Source organism: Pygocentrus nattereri, chromosome 6 (assembly GCF_015220715.1).
Source record: "Pygocentrus nattereri isolate fPygNat1 chromosome 6, fPygNat1.pri, whole genome shotgun sequence".
Lineage (NCBI taxonomy): Eukaryota > Metazoa > Chordata > Actinopteri > Characiformes > Serrasalmidae > Pygocentrus > Pygocentrus nattereri.
The window spans coordinates 30990258-31006478 of NC_051216.1; the positions used below are offsets into that span (position 1 = coordinate 30990258).

Consider the following 16221-nt stretch of genomic DNA (forward strand, 5'->3'; position numbering starts at 1 on the left):
AGTTAATCAGTTGGTGATTTTACAGTTTGTCTACAATCAAGTGCATCCTGTTGTACACAACTAATCATGAATGAACGAATGAAGAATGACTGCACAAATGGAATGGTTAAATAAAGGCAAAGAAACAAAAATATGTGGCATGTGAAAGAGAACGAAAGAATCATTTGCACATAACTTATTTAGATTACTGCAATATTCGATAATATTGGTTATTGGTCTAGTAGTAGAGTGCATGGGTGTGTATATATGCCACCAACAGAAACAATGATGAAATTCAGCAATTCAAAAATCAATTGTCTCTTTATTGCCCCCTGGTGGACAGCTAAAAGTACCTCACCTTGAGGGAATCGGAACCTCAAAATAAAAAAAAACAACAGATCCTTTACAAATGGAAAATATCAAAATACGCGGCCCTCATGGCTATCAAAAAACATATATATATACAATGGAAATGCAGCCAAAGCTACCCTGCAGTCAGAGAAGAAGCATACAAAAACTCAAAGCCCATCCATGGTCATTTATAGTTTCATTATCTCTTCCTCTCTCAGGACTTCTTATATTGTCCCTCAACATTCACTCATTCATGTATATACACATACACTCTTAAAACACACTCATACACACATGCCAGCTCATAAGCCCATTTGCCCAAAGTCCTTTCCTTTGCCCCATCTCTTCTCCCATGTCCCACTTCTGGCCAGCTTAGAGTACCCAACCCTTCCCACTCAGCTGTCCTTCTCCAGTGCAGCAGCAGCCAGGGTGACTGTGGTGACAGGTTGCCCGGTAGCCGTTGCCAGGGTGACAGTGTTGACTGGCTGACCGATCCCATGCAGCTGCACCCGTGCAAGTTTCTTCTGCTCACACTCCGTCACCAGGTTGTTGAGTTCAGCTGCACTGTAGCCAATCAGAGTCCTCAGGTCACACACAAACTTGTAGACAAAGCGCTTGCCCGGCACTTTGCTGATCATGTCGCCATCATAGTAGTATCTGTGGAAGAGAGAGGTGAGATGGGGAGGGGTCGGTATGCGCCGTGACAGTTATGGACACATCATACAGTGAGACGCAGTCAAAACTCTCAGAGAGCACTGCTTACTTCTATGAATTATAAATCTCCTGTTTCATAATGGCAACTACAGCAATGCATTATTCATTGAGCACCTCACAGGATAAACTAGATGCAGCAACAGCACATAAACAATCACAAAGGAGTTGCAGCAATTATATAATTTAACAAAGACTGCTAATGCAGCTTGCATTTTTATGTGTGTACTTACTTACTGCAAAGTAAAGTGAGTATGATACCAACCCGAGCTGTAAACTGCATAACACTGCACAAATCATAGAGATAAACCAGAAGCACAACTTGAAATATACACTATATGGACAAGTATTGGGACACACATTACACCTACAGAAGCTTTCATGACATCCCATTCTGACAATCTACAGGCATGAATACAAAGTTAGGCCAGTCAAGTTCTTCCATACCAGATTCACCTAACCTTGCCTTTATGGACCTTGCTTTGTGCAATGGGGCACAGTCATACTAGAACAGAAAAGAGTCATCCCCAAACTGTTACCACAAGGTTGGAATTATCCAACATACATACATCCAACAGTCCAAAACATCTTGGTCTGCTGAAGCATTAACTGTAAAACCCTGTCTATATAGTAACAAGTAACAAACTGTAAACCTTGTTAAGTTATTCACAAGGTTAATTACTTGCTGGTTAATTCTCTTCTTGTTACTTCTTTTCTTGAGTGCCTTGTTATCCCTTTGCTGCTGTAGCACATTATCTCTCCTCAACCAAACCAGTTGGCACAATGCAGTCAGACATGAACTATTCTCCTGGCATTGGCCAAACTCAGACTCGTCCATCATGAGGGTGATTTGTCACTCCACAGAATAGATTTTCACTGCTCCAGAATACAGAGATGGCATACTTTACACCACTCCATCTGACGCTTGGCATTATGCTTAGTGATACAAGGCATGAATGCAACTGCTCGGCCATGGAAACCCATGCCACAAACTCCTGGTGCACAGGTTTTGTGCTGAATTTTATGCAATACCTCAGCACTCAGTGACCCTACTCTGCAACTTCGTGTGGTCTGTCACTTCATGGCTGAATTGTTGTGATTACTGTATGATTCCACTTTTCAATAATACCACTCATGGTTGATTGTGAATCAGGATGAAAGAAATTTCGTGAACTGACTTGTTTCAACAGTGGCATCCTATTACAGCACCACGCTTGACTTGAAGTGAGAATGACCTATTCTTTCACAAAAGTGTTTTGTTGAGACTGGGTTCACATTACATACTCTGTGTCTTACAGCCTGTCTCCCGCTTCTAAAAGACTTTACCCTACCATTCCCCCTGCTTTCCATAAGGTTCCCTGAGGCCATGTTCTTAAGAAAAACAGGTAATAAACAGACAGACATTCACTTCAGGAAGTACAGTTTAGTGCAGACAAAAGGATGTTTAATTTGTTTAGTCAAAAGTATTTTATATGTTCAACATGTTATACGTAATGTTCTGTTTTGCACATATTTAATTATAGAATGTTTATCCAGACAAACATTTAAGATGTAGTTTAAAAGCACTGTTTGATAAATTGCACTGGAAAGCTGAATAATTATAGTACATTTGTTTATATTGTTTTTTGATTGTACTGATCCATGATCTAATTATTGTCACAAACTGGCACCTGTCAGGTTTTATTCAGAACTTTGGGTGACGGATCAGTTAAGGTCAGGTTTGGACAAAATTTTGTTGCAAAGGATCCATTTCGGGCACAAAACTCGATAATGTGGTTCGGGTCTGGCTCTGAAAAAGTATCGTCAGGCTCGGGTTACACCGCAATAGTGTGGGTTGGATCAAGCTTAGAAAGAAACATCTAACATGCTGTATTTGGGTTTCAGGTCTGAATAAAACTCTAACCTGAGGGCTCTGCTGAGTTTCTCGTAATTCATAGTGGGCTTGTTCTTGCGCTGGCCCCATTTCTGAGCCACTAGCTCTGGCTGGTTGAGTTTGAATTCTCCCTCCTCTCCCACCCAGGAGATGCAGTCCCTTGCATCCTTATCTGTCAGCAGCTCAAGCAGGAACTGCCACAGTTGGATCTGTCCATTATTACCTGAAAGAAGACACACAACACACTATAAACCACACAAATATAAAAACTATTCATTTTCACAAAGAACAAAAAATTTGTTATCTTTTAACAGGAAAAAACATTCCTTCTTGTAATGCTAAGCATGTGTACCTGTGCGGTTGCCAGGGGAACTGCGTTCCTCTCCTGAGATGCGAGGAGCTCTGGGCATTTTATTATGCTTCGGCACCTTTATGGCTGTAGGTGTGGCCTGTTGCACAGGGGCGGGGATAATTTGCACAGCTGGAAACCATAAAGAAAGCCAAAAGGGCAAATAGCAGAGCAGGCATTAACTTACATCAGCTTAAATTAACATATACACAATACATTTGTGTTTTGCATCCGAATCACATTTTACTGGCTTGATGTCCATGTCCACAGCTTGTAATCACGTTGGAACAATCTAAGACGTGGTACAAAATACTTTATAAAACTGTAGTAAAGAAAGGCACAGTCCTATCTCAGTGACCTTTGTGAGTCATCATTATGTACCAAGTCAAACCAACCACGATTAAAGAAATATTGTAGCATTTTTTGCAAGCGGTATTAGTAGAACCTACAGGCAACTTCACAAGCTCTGTGCTAATTTTCCCCACTTAAAACATGTTTAGACAACGTTGTTGATATAGGCTACAAACAAAACTGCAGCAGTTTCAAACAGCAATTCTGATATGAAAGTAATTACATTCTCAGCCCTATACTTAGAGTGTTTAAATACTTACGCTGGTCAATCGTGACTGTGGCTTCCTGTCCCTGCTCTTGACTCGCCAAAACATCTGCATAAGGCGTGCAACGCAATGTCAACATAAGACACATTCACAATGAATTCAAAGGGAACATGCTCTCATGACAAAAAAGTCACTTATTGTTAAATACTCATAAAACACACACTGGTTTCTTTCAGAAACTCACACTTGCGCAACAGCTCTAGATGACTCCACAGGATCTCTCCATTAGGCACTCTTTGGAGGAATTCCTCCTGGCTGAAAGCGCACAGCTGACGACCTGGAATGTGGATGCCACCCACTTCCATCTCCTCAATGTTGAACTCCTTCATTACCCATATTGCCCAGTGGATCACCTGGTCCGCTGTCCACTGCACAGGATCTGTAATCATAATCAGAGTTGCACTGTTAAAACACATTGACCAGGATACAGTAAAACTATGACTACCATATGCCTTTTCGAATAAAATTAATAACTGAATACAATCATCAGTATAAGGGTTTAATGATATGGCCCTTATTGTACATTTTTCTTGTATTTTATTTTTTCAACATGATGTTACCGTGTACGTACACCAAAAAAGCAGTCACAATTCTTTTTACATGACTGTTTTCCGAACCTCTCTTTACTACTCACAATTAAACAGACTTTTTAGTTTAGTTGCCTTAAGACTGACATATGTAAATGAGATCTGTTCTGATTGGCTGCCCTATACTGTGCCACATTTAAAAAGTGGCCCAGGCTGACACACACTTAATTACTTTGATGTGAATGGGTGGAGCTAAACAGATGTAGGCTGAATTGTTGGCTATTTGTAAATGTGTTAGCTTTTGTGACATCACGAAAACAATGAATTCAAAACAAATTAATTAAATACTGCTTTTTTGTATACAAAGAAAAACAAACAGTGAATCAAATATATTTAGATTCATGCTTGTGATATGAGATATACTGACAAACTTGAATGTTTTCAACAGTCCATAGTATTCCTAAGAAAGACAATGTGCACAACTGTGCACACAAAACCATCTACAACTTTGTGTGTATTCAAATGTACTTTTCTTCGATAAAAAATACATTCCTTATCTGTGCACTCACCATAAGGGATACTCAACCGGACTTGCTCTTTACGATATCCTTCCAGTGCAGCTGCCCATCGAGTCACCTGTTCTGAAGTTTCATCTGCAATTGTTGCACGCTCCACTGCTATCACTTGTCCATCCTCTACCAGGTGAGCCTCCTCTCCTGCAGCCGCATCTGGGTCTATCACCACCTCCACTGTCTCCACTGGCTTCACTATTTCCAGGATATTCAACTTCTCTTCACCTAAAAGCACAGACACCCTGGTGAGCATATTCTTAGGGTCTGCAAAGTAATACAACTCACTTCCTTTCCTTTCAAATGTAACCTCAGGAACAAAAGTTTAAAACTATTTTTAGCTTTGTGTTGATAAATATATACACACAGACCCATAATCATTGCCCTCCTTGGTTGAGTAAAAAAAATGGTGGGAGGGGGTTGGGGTGGGAGGGGGTTGGTCAAGAAAAAAGATGTCTTTGATGTTAACAGCTCAATCTCATTCTGAAAATATAAAAGACGTCCAACCATTAATTGAAGTGCATTTAGTCTAAGAAAACAAAAGACACTCACCTGGTTTAGTGACAATCTGCACACTGAGTTGGACTGTACCATCTGTCTTTACACCTTGGTCGAAAAGGCTGTGGTCAGGGTGCAACTGCAAGCACAATGCAAAGATGAGCTTAACTTTTATATTTCTGTACAAACAGAGACATTGATTCCAGGGGTATATAAAACCCTACCTGGATGTCCTGCAGACAAATATCATATCCATCCAGAGGAATCTGTAGACGGGGTTCCAGCAGCTTCTTCAAGTTACCAACAGGCTCGTTAATATCAATGTCCTGCGTGATAAGCTCAGCTGATGTAATGGTCTGCTCCTCGATCCTACAGATCCGACAGAAACCACACAAACGCACACAGAAGAATGAAGTCATAGAGGACAGAGCTCTGACTGGAGAACACAGCAACCACTGATGCGTCTCAGGATAGGACTTACACAGTCCTCTAAAAGTGAATTCACTGTTCAGAGAGTAAAAGAGAAACTCACCCTTCTTCTAGGCATTCTTGTTTCTCATGTCCATCAATTTCGATCTCAATCATCTCCTCAGGCTCACTTTTTGACATCTTGTCAGTGAAATTTTAACCTGCAACCAACTCACTGAAGTTACGTTTGAAATCATGTTTGACAGTAGAAAAGCAAATTATGAACGTCCATAACACAGAAACGTTAGAAAAGGGATCACAAAACAAACTCTTCTTCAATCCCAACAGTTTAATGGGAAGTTTAAATGATCTAATTCAGTAGGACTGGGTTATAAATACATGCTAATAATAACTTTCGTGATTTTTTTATATAAATCTAAAAGGAGGTAAACATGTGTGTTGGTGGTGTTGAGCCAGGCTGCAAACTTGTCTAGTTTCATGCGCTATGGTAGGTAACCTACTGCGCGGCAGCAGAGGAGACCGTGAGGCGCATAAAGGTGTCTGAACGCGGGGAACTCTCACGCAACGCCGAGGCTTGGCCACTGAGTAGGCCCATTGCAGTTCTTTACCATGTGGACGCTATAATTAAGACATATTATACATTAGTATAACAATATGAAGCTTTATTCGACACAGCTTGATATAGCTGTGTCGGAAATCTCGATAGAGAAGACTATTATTTTGGTCGATGACAGTCGTGGGAAGAGGACGCGCGAATACAAGCAAACGCAGTTGCCATTTTGGAGTCGTTTTGGGTTTCACGGTCGTGATACAAAAATGATGTGAGCGCTGACTTTTTAAAACTTTTGAGACTTTTACAAGCTCGCCACTCATCACACTTTTGATTCTGGAAACTTAAAACGGAAATGGAAGAAACGGAAACAAAACAACAGAAGGGCAATGTAAAAGCAGCCGGAAATCCTGGCGAAAGTCACGGCGCTGTCAGACTTCCGAAAACGGGCTGAAGAAACGGTCGGGGCGACGGTGGAAAATATCTCCTTTAAGTGGTCGGGAATGGTCAGGTAGCGACATTTATGTTATATAAAATGCTTATTTAGTTTCCTGGCCTTTTGTTATCTGGTTAGCTTACGGGCGTAACAGGCTAGCCGGAGACGGAGAGACCCGCCTGGTTACTGAGCTGGCAGTGAAGTCGCTCAGAGTAGCTTCCAGCGCAGAGACCAGGCTTACTGCGGCTTTATCGACTTTTAGCGTGTGTAGCTTTGAAAATGCTTCATTATTAAATGTCCTGGTAACTTAAAGAACACCGTAATAAACACACAGCCCTGCGGATGCAGCAGTGTAAGCTGGTCACCTGGTTAGAAAACACTTGTAAAGTCGACGGGCCGTACACTGTTAGCAGTCCGGCTAGCCCGTTTGATCTGCTGCGGGTCGCTAGCCTGCGTTAGCCAACCGCTAACTAGTTTCCCCCGAAAAGCGGGAACAGCGCACAGTCCAAAATAAACTGCCCATTTGGAAGATTTGATCTTCACATTGAAGTACGCTTCTAAGGAACACGATTAAGGGTTCACATACCTCTTTTTCGAAACGCTAAGTAAGTGCTGTAGGTTGTAGTTTTCAGAAGAAGTGGGGCTGTAGCCAGCTAGCTTAGTGTGCGCTAACTTCACTAAATGTTCATGCTAGTTTTCGGTCAGCATTGCTCTGGGGGCGGGGATGTGGAGGAGGCCTCGCTGGCCTGAAAGCGTCCAGCAAAACAGAGCTGGTTAGAATAGTCAGTTGGCAGCAGAGATTTATTTTAGTGGACATGAACAGCGATGAGAGGGATTTACTCCAAACACGGCGTTTGTCATGTTTCCCTCTACTAATATTTACAGCCTTGCTTAGCCCGCTGAAACGGACACTCAAGTTATTTAATGTTCTCAGTCTGCCGTACTTGTTAAACAGTGAATGCTGATGTACGATTGTCTGAAATCTTCAATAAAACAAATGAGTCACTTGGGCATTTTTGTGTTTTTGTTTTTTTATTGGAAATCATGTGTTTCGTATGACTGCCTCTCATTCACATCCAATTTCACACACATTGAAAATTGGTATTGGATACTCGGGACACTTTTTTTTTTTAAGCAGATTGTAAATACAGAAAACGTGATTAATCAAAAATAACTGCAATAATGAATCAAATAAAGTTTACACATGTGCAAGAGATACATGATACGTGATGGAGCTCTGTACAATGTAAGTAGTTTAATTCCCCTGATCTTGTACAGTATAACGTTGCTGATGCGTCTTCACCACTAGGGGGAGTATCAGCATCACACTCTTCTGCTCAGTGCTGCTCTTTGACTGTTCCAGTCTGAAAGTCATCATGTTTTTCTTTCAGTCCTCAGGGCAGGCAGAATTAAAGCAGGGTGAGGATGCGAGGCTCAGCCATGCGGTGCTCCAACAACCATTCGCTGTGTGTGTCCGTGTAAAACTTCCTTATATCACGAAGGACTTTGTGTGCCTGTAGTGTCTTGGCTGAGGAAAGATCACAGTCATGATCAACAATGAAAACTAGCCAACATTCATTTATTTTGGAACATAAAATTAATGCCAGTTGAAATGAATTCTTTTCAAACCAAAGTTCCATCCATCCATTATCTTCCACTTTTCCGGGGTTCAGGTTGCGAAGTTATAAATTATATTTTAAAAAAAGCCAACAGGAACGTGTGATGTTATACTGCAACTGATTTGCAAAGATGACATCGTTTGTGTGATTTCTTTACATATAAAATAATATGTGCCAAAGGAGTTTTAAACCATTGTTTAAACAATAACATAAACCTACAAACCAACCTGGATTAACTTTTAAACAAATTTTAAACCAAAAAGCACTACTACTTGTAAATAATCATTAGTATTTTAGTTTGGTAAACTGTGTCTTAGAGTTTTAGACTGGTTTTCCATGCCATTGTCTTGAGAAAGTCTGAGCCTGTTCCACTCATTTAGTGAATTCAGTGCTGGAACTGTTTTATTAAGATGGGTGATAATGTCTTAAAGGGACACTGATACCACACCTGAAGTTTACGTTTGACCACCACAGACAATAATTTCATGTACTTTATAAGAGCAGAAAATCCGCTGACTCAAAACTCCACAACACAAGCCAGTGGGCAGGTGCTGAAACCTCTTCCCGTTGGCTGTTATCATTATATTAATGTGTTCTGAGTCATTCTTGGCTTCCCTTTTCTGAGCACAGGGACATTTACTCTCCAAGGTAATATCTGCATAGTTGGCTTCAGATAGAGGCTGAAAAAATCCTTTGAGCTGTTGTTTGTGGGTTTTGACTTCATAAAAACAGAGACTGAGCACTTACGTCTGTAGGGGGTCGGTGTATGGTCATATTCCTAAAGAGCAGGGAGAAGAGTTGTGAATATTTTATATGGCCATAATTGAATCTCTTACTACTGTATGTAGTATTAATATTACAACAGACAAATCATGCAGGTTCTCAACTCCCTGTAAACAAAGAAATGAAACTACCTTTTCTGTTTTCCTTTTTTCTTGTCTTCTGTTACCAAAAAATACACAGAACATTTATAAGAAAAAGTGAGAGAATAAAGATTGATTTAAAAATAGCTATCTAATGGTATGTTGTTATGAATTAGTGTTATCTGTTGCTTTTGACTCAGAACTCACTACGGCAGCAGCGGCAGCAGCCTCGCCGGCAACATAGGCAGATGGCCAGAGAGCAGGAGAGCAGAAAAAGAGCAGCACCCACTCCCACTGCTATGACTAATGTCAGATTCAGCTCAACTGAAACACACACACATCAAGCCAGCTGTTGGTGTTCAAACCTATAGTCACATAAATATATTATTCCTTCAGTAGCTCAAGAAGTAAAAGTAGCCTATACCAAAAAACAATTAGAAGATGAGGGAAAGTATCAGATGGAAAAAAAGAATGAGTTGTGTATAAAACTGCAAAACTGGAGTAATTTGTTAGGCACTATTCTTCTCTTTTAATGATTGTCTTGGTCTAAAATAAAATACTGAAGCTCAAAAATGAGATGTGTGAGCAACAGCAGTGAAATTCAAGTGCTAATCCAACAGAACAGAATGAAAGCATTACTGAGTATGAATGTCTAAACTGGAACTATGTAAAAAAAAATTAGGTTCTATCCTCACAAATATGCAGTGCTGTGAAAACGTATTTGCTCTGATTTCTTTTTCTGTACATTTGTCACATTGAATGATATTTGGTTTTAGACTAAATGCATCAGACAAAGGGAATATGATTAAACGTGAAAGAGTTTTAAAAATTACAATCACTTCTTTCAGAAGCAAATTTTTCCAAAACGCACGTTACCTAAGAAAAAGTAATGAACCATTATTAGTTACCCCATCAACCTGTTAACCACATCTAATTGATACTGAACTAGCTGATTGGAAGCAGCCAGCATGTTGAATTTAATCCTCATATTGAAGCTTACCATCTGACTAATGTAGTCACCACATGCACATGCGCTTTCCACAAGTAGACTCTCATGGCCAAAGGAAATTCCAGAAGAGATAAGGAAAAAATTTAAATGTATTAGTTTGAAAAGGGTTACAAAGCCCAGGGATAGATCAACAGCTGGAGTCGGTATGTACAAATGTAGACTACCCGAAATGGACTAATCTTCCCAGGAGTGGCGAGTCTGCCATTTATTTAAGAGGGCACCACAATAACTCTACAATAAAGATACAAAAATGAGAAACAAGTAGCAAAATGCAAAACACTGATAATCAAAAGAAACATCAATGCTAATCTCACATTTACAAACACAGTACTTAGAGATTCCTTAAGCCTTTTAGCATAATGGTCTATGAGCAGTCCAAAGCAGAGCCTTTTGGATGACAATGGTTCATTTATGTCTAACACAAAACAAATACAGCATTTCAGCATACAGTGGGGCAAAAAAGTATTTAGTCAGCTACTGATTGTGCAAGTTCTGCTACTTAGAAAGATGAGAGAGGTCTGTAATTTACAAATAAATTCTTTAAAAATCCTACAATGTGATTTCCTGGATTTCTTTTCTCATATTGTCTCTCCTAGTTGAAGTGAACGTATGATGAAAAATATACAGACCTCTCTCATCTTTCTAAGTAGGAAAACTTGCACAATCAGTGGCGGACTAAATACTTTTTTGCCCCACTGTAAGTTCATCATAGCAACTGTCAAACATGGTAATGGGTTGGGGCTGCTTTGATGTTTTGACTTAGACATCTTCTCATTATTGAAGGCGTCATTGAAGTTGTCTTTGTACTGCTGTTCTGGGGAGACCCTGGGCCTTAGAAATGGCTTTGTAACTCATTTGAATCTTCTTAAACAGGATGTCCATTCACCTTTCTGGGAGCTAAAGGTAAGATGTAACTGGTTAAGCGGCTCAGAACACAAAAGCAAGCCCTCATCTGAATAGCAGTTAAAAAAAGTTAATGTTTTTAAGAAGTCTATGTGAAATCTTGACTGGGACCCAGTTGAGAAGCCGTGGAAAGACCTGGAATGAGCAGTTGGGCAGTTCTGCAAAGACTGCGCTAAAATGCTCCACAACAATATGAAAGAGTTCTCCATATTCAGGTTGCGCTTATATTAGCCCAATAATTTGTCTGAAGATCTACAATTATCCACAGTGACAAATGTGCAATAATAGGGGAGAAAAGAGCAAATATTTTTTACAGCACTGTACTTGAGTAAAATTCTTAAGCATTTCAAAATACTAAGTGAAGTGTGAATCCATCAAAAATGAACTTGAAGGTCATGTACGTAAGTAAACTAGTTACTATCCACCTGTGTTTAGTATATATAGATTCCTATATGTTCAGTTTCACTGGCTGTTCAGGCCTTTTTAACTTACACTCAGTGATCTTCATATGTTGGCCTGCACAGGTCTTTGGCGCTCCTATTCCATTTGATGCCTCACAGCGGTACTGCCCTGCGTCAGATTTCGACACACTTTTGAACTTCTGTTCAAAAGGCAAAGGAAGGAAGGAAAGCACGGTAAACAAAGATTGAGATGAATAAAATCGATGACAAGCCCAGTGGTCATAAAGTAAACAAGGTGGTTCTGTATCAGAGTCAATCAGGGTGTAGTCAGCAGATGACCGCCAGGGAACTGCAAACAGGAGGCTGTGTATGTGTGTTTGTACATCCACATAGCTCTGCTATCTGCACATTCATATCGCAAAGATCAAACAGCTCTCAGTAGTGTTGGAACAAACCAGAGTGCCTGTTTTGGGGTCTAGGCTGTAGTTGATGTCTGGCAGGTGGGCTGTGCTCAGGGGCTTGTTGTCTTTGTACCAGCTGTAAGTAGGAGGAGGAACGCTCAGCTTGTCTTTGCAGTGCAGCTCCACTGCAGAGCCTCTTATCACAGTCTCAGGAACATGGCAGGATGGAGCATGGGGGGGCACTGCCAAGGGACACACAGAGGGAGATACTTGTCATTGCATTGGGTTTGAGTTCTTCATTTTAAACTGTGCTCAGTAGGACTGCCCCTTAAAACTGTACACTAAAGGTTAAACGAATATAAAATAATAATAATATAATATATAATCTACAATGACTTGATTACTTCAGACAATAATGTCATACAGTAAAAAAACTTTTACATTTTAAGTCAACCTTAAAAATGAGTTTTGACAAGTTTCATCAAAAGTTCAAGCATTTTAGTTTAGTACTGTTTAGTACTGCATCTGATAGGTCACAAAGTATAAGTTAAGCCCTTCATGGTCAGGAATATGTAGGGAGGAAGGCCTTATTAATGAGAATTTGCAAAGACCAAATTCAGGGGAGGAATTCCAAAGAAAAGCAATTTCTGCATAAAAACTGAAACACATTCACCGTAACTACCTTAAACTGTGTTTTGTAGATCCTAGATGTCGTATTGAAAAATACCAGTTGTAATAAACTAAATTGAAAAAAAAAGTGCTTTTATCTTCATTAAAACAAAGGTAGAAAGACAGACAGACAGTGAAATGAATGGTATAAGGAAAGAAAAATTTGCTGACCTGTAGCTTATAAAACAGCAACAGTATGTTTATATGTTATATTATATTTAAGTATACTTAAGAGTGTGAATAAAACAGGATAATAAGTAGTATAAACCCACCTAGCACACTCAGAGTTACTGTGACCTCCCCAAAGTGGGTCTTATCATGTTTTGCAGTGACCTCACAGTAATAGACCCCTGAGTCTTTCTGGGTAACACCACGCACGGTCACTGTTGCCCCATCCATTGAAGCTCGGCCTTTAAATGAACCTGAAAAGGGGGACACTGGATCAGGGCCGTGTAAAGGGGAGTATAAGGCAGTATGTGCTGCAGCTAAACTACTGCTAATCTTCATCATGAAAGATGCTCAGCAAAGTTCACCTGTAAATTCACCATCAAAATAAACGTAGGAAGTGTCTTTCCCCTTTTTTTTCCATTCGATTCGAGGGTTGGTCTCTTTTTCTGTGCGGAACTCACAGGACAGGACAGCGTCTGTTTCCCAAATAAGAATTGAACTGTTATTAAGCCACTGGGATTGAAAATCTTGAAATGTAGACACAAACTCACATAAAAAAAATTGTCTATTAAAACAAGCTCACTCACTTGTGTTCTCATGAACTTCCACTTTTGGTTTGCTGGTTGACACAGTTACTGAAATAGTGGAGGGAACTGTGGAGAAAAAAGGAGAAAGATAAGGATAGAGAAAGATGAGATACATAAACATACTAATATTACATACATACAATACATGCATTCATTCTTTCTTTCTATAGAAACATCACAAACAGCTTATGAACATTTCATGTATAATGAAAAAAATGTAGTTTGTGGACATGTATAGTACACACTTCTTCTTGCATGACCATTGTCCAACCTTTCTTTATCTCTTAGAAGTAAACCATGCTTTAAAGAATGATATGTAAATAATCTCTGTTCTGACTGGCTGTCCTGTCTTGTTCCTGTCCAGAAACACTCCTTATAACTTCAGTGTGAAAGTGCAGAGATCTAAACAGGCTGCTTTTGCAGCTTAGATTTCATACATGGATTGTATGGACTGGGATGTAAATAATACTTTGGCCTGAACTGTAACATTAACAGTGTTTACATATTACATCAAACTCTTATATAGGCCCTTTACATCTGTAGCCCATTCAGTTAATGCAGATACAAAAGCATATCAAATCATTAAGTATGAAATTGAATCACAATGTCTTCTTTCTACATCTTCTATTAAAATTGGGCATCTTCCTTTTCATCTTTTTCATTTCTTCTTCTTCTTATTATTATTATTATTATTATTTATTATTATTATTATTATTATTATTATTAGTGAGTTCCTTTTAGCTGTCATTTGGAGACCGTTTTGTTTTAGTGGAATGCTTTTTTCCTACAGTTGTATTTCATTCCTGACCTTAAATCGCTGTTCACAGGAAGAGAAAGGAGGAAAGTGTTCTTCTCTGAAACAGGGGGAGAATCTGGCCTATTGTTGAAACATATAACATTACTGCCATACTGCTCTAACATACTTTCCCCACCATAGCTGCTCACCCACACATCCCTTTTGGCCGTGCCAAGAACGGGGCTGTGTTGGAATGCTTAGGAGATGGATGGATAGTCTGAGACAGCATGGTGGGGGGACCGGTCGAGTCTGACCCGATGACCTCTCTTGAAAACAAATACTATCTCTATTCATTTATTATCAGACCTTAAGCTTAGAGTATGTGAGTAAAGTAAAAAAAAAAATAGAAAAGAGAGAGAGAAGGAGAGAGAGTGCACTTTCCAACCTACAGGACCAGTGAAATGCTCCTGGCTTTCTAAAAGCATAAAAAATGTAAAAATGTTATGTTTTATATTTCTTTAAACAAAAAAAAAATGAAACCATTTCTTTGGGTTACTAAAGTGAAGGTTAGTGGTATACATGTATATGCACAAACATGTGTATGTATGACCCCAGAGCCTGACTAAAGACAAGTACAGTGGGGTCCAAAAGACCACAGGCGAAAATGCTTCTATTTGCATTCTTACATAATTTAATACAAAGTTTCCCATTACAAGCGATATTTTCAGCATAACAACTTGTGTAAGGATAGGAAATATCTACATGATTTTTAGAATTTCAGTATTTGATATGTCCGCATTTGCTTTAAAGACATTTTTGCACTCAAGCTACAACTTTGTGAGATTCGAGCTTCAATGTGGGAGATAAGACAAAAAAAAACCTGACCTTTTTTGGCAAAGGTCAATTTTACAAATTTGAATAGTTACACAGAAATAAAGTTAAATCTTGAAAAGCAAAATTTAAGCTTTTTTAGTGTGGTTTCAGATTTTTAGACCCCGCTGTGTGTGTGTGTGTATCTGTGTCTTTTAAAGGAGACAGTCTTACTGTGTTGCAGTAACACAAACCAGCTGAAGAGAAGAGGGGCTTAGTAAAAATTACAACCCACCCTGAGCAGTAATGTCTACAATCACCTCAATGTGACACCAAACCAAAAACCAAAATACATCATTGATGATGACGTGTATAATCATGTTAAAGCCTGAGTATATTCCACATCTACTGTTTCTACATGAGGTTTGTATTAATGAGTTCTGCAGACTTAGATAGAACACATCCTCCTTCTTGTGTGTCAGAACTAAATAAATTACAACTTAGATAATACAGACTGATAAAATCTTTTTGTAGAACTGTTATGCAGAGAGTCAGATTGGGGGCATCAACAGCATGAAACACTGATAGGAAATCAGCTTCATCTCAATTAACACTTCAGAGGATAAACAGCAGTGGGCCCACAGGGAACCCCACCCAGACCCACCGTCTCATACTCTGTCTCATACACTCTGCCATCACACCACCTTTATAATGGCATTTATTAATGCACATTTCCTCTAGGGCGCTTCATTTTTGTGCATATAAACTAGGTACCAATGTTCTCTTTAACAAAATAATGCATAATCTTGTGATTAAGAAAATTTCACAGTGATTTCTCATTCATAAAGACCAAGACTAAATATCTGTGAGTTCATAAAACTTAATAAACTCTAAAACATCACTTAGTCAGGACCGAATGCCTAAGAGTTGACTTACTATAGTTGATTAAGACAGATATTTCTGACCCCTCAGTCCTCCCGTTAAAAACCAAGAAAAAGTTCACTTAAACTTTATAAACTTTAGAAAGTAATAAAAAGAAAATGAAAATGGAATATTTAGCATTAAGCCACTCACTCAGCATTAAGGTCAGCAAAGCACTGAGGTTAAACAGTGGTGCTCGGCTCATCCTCTCTCGTGTCCAGTGCAGTGGTCAATCTGTAATGAGT

General features: G+C 39.3%; 2 protein-coding genes across 2 annotated transcripts; both read right to left on the reverse strand.

Moving 5' to 3' along the window:
• Positions 1-281: 281 nt before the first annotated feature.
• On the reverse strand, positions 282-7707 carry gabpa (GA binding protein transcription factor subunit alpha). The gene is made up of 10 exons (XM_017695308.2): positions 7476-7707; positions 6007-6103; positions 5699-5843; positions 5529-5613; positions 4977-5204; positions 4065-4259; positions 3875-3928; positions 3267-3395; positions 2945-3137; positions 282-987 (listed from the first exon to the last, which is right to left on the reverse strand). Exons 2-10 carry the CDS (start codon positions 6081-6083, stop codon positions 726-728), a joined length of 1368 nt encoding a protein of 455 aa, XP_017550797.1. The 5' UTR covers positions 6084-6103; positions 7476-7707; the 3' UTR covers positions 282-725.
• A 192-nt stretch (positions 7708-7899) lies between these two features.
• On the reverse strand, positions 7900-16221 carry jam2b (junctional adhesion molecule 2b). Its single transcript, XM_017695311.2, has 10 exons — positions 16130-16221; positions 13510-13575; positions 13288-13398; positions 13027-13176; positions 12140-12327; positions 11776-11884; positions 9579-9695; positions 9423-9450; positions 9256-9286; positions 7900-8417 (listed from the first exon to the last, which is right to left on the reverse strand). The coding sequence occupies exons 1-10, from the start codon at positions 16179-16181 to the stop codon at positions 8379-8381; spliced, it is 891 nt and encodes a 296-aa protein (XP_017550800.1). The 5' UTR covers positions 16182-16221; the 3' UTR covers positions 7900-8378.

Coding starts and splice junctions, on each gene's coding strand:
- gabpa (XM_017695308.2), bottom strand. CDS start 6,083: ATGTCAAAAAGTGAGCCTGAGGAGATGATTGAGATCGAAATTGATGGA. Junction 5,205..5,528: donor GCAGATTGTCACTAAACCAG/GTGAGTGTCTTT, acceptor CTGTGCTTTTAG/GTGAAGAGAAGTTGAATATC. Junction 3,138..3,266: donor TTCCCCTGGCAACCGCACAG/GTACACATGCTT, acceptor GTCTTCTTTCAG/GTAATAATGGACAGATCCAA.
- jam2b (XM_017695311.2), bottom strand. CDS start 16,181: ATGAGCCGAGCACCACTGTTTAACCTCAGTGCTTTGCTGACCTTAATG. Junction 13,576..16,129: donor TTTGCTGACCTTAATGCTGA/GTGAGTGGCTTA, acceptor TTTTCTCCACAG/TTCCCTCCACTATTTCAGTA. Junction 13,177..13,287: donor TTTTGATGGTGAATTTACAG/GTGAACTTTGCT, acceptor CCCCCTTTTCAG/GTTCATTTAAAGGCCGAGCT.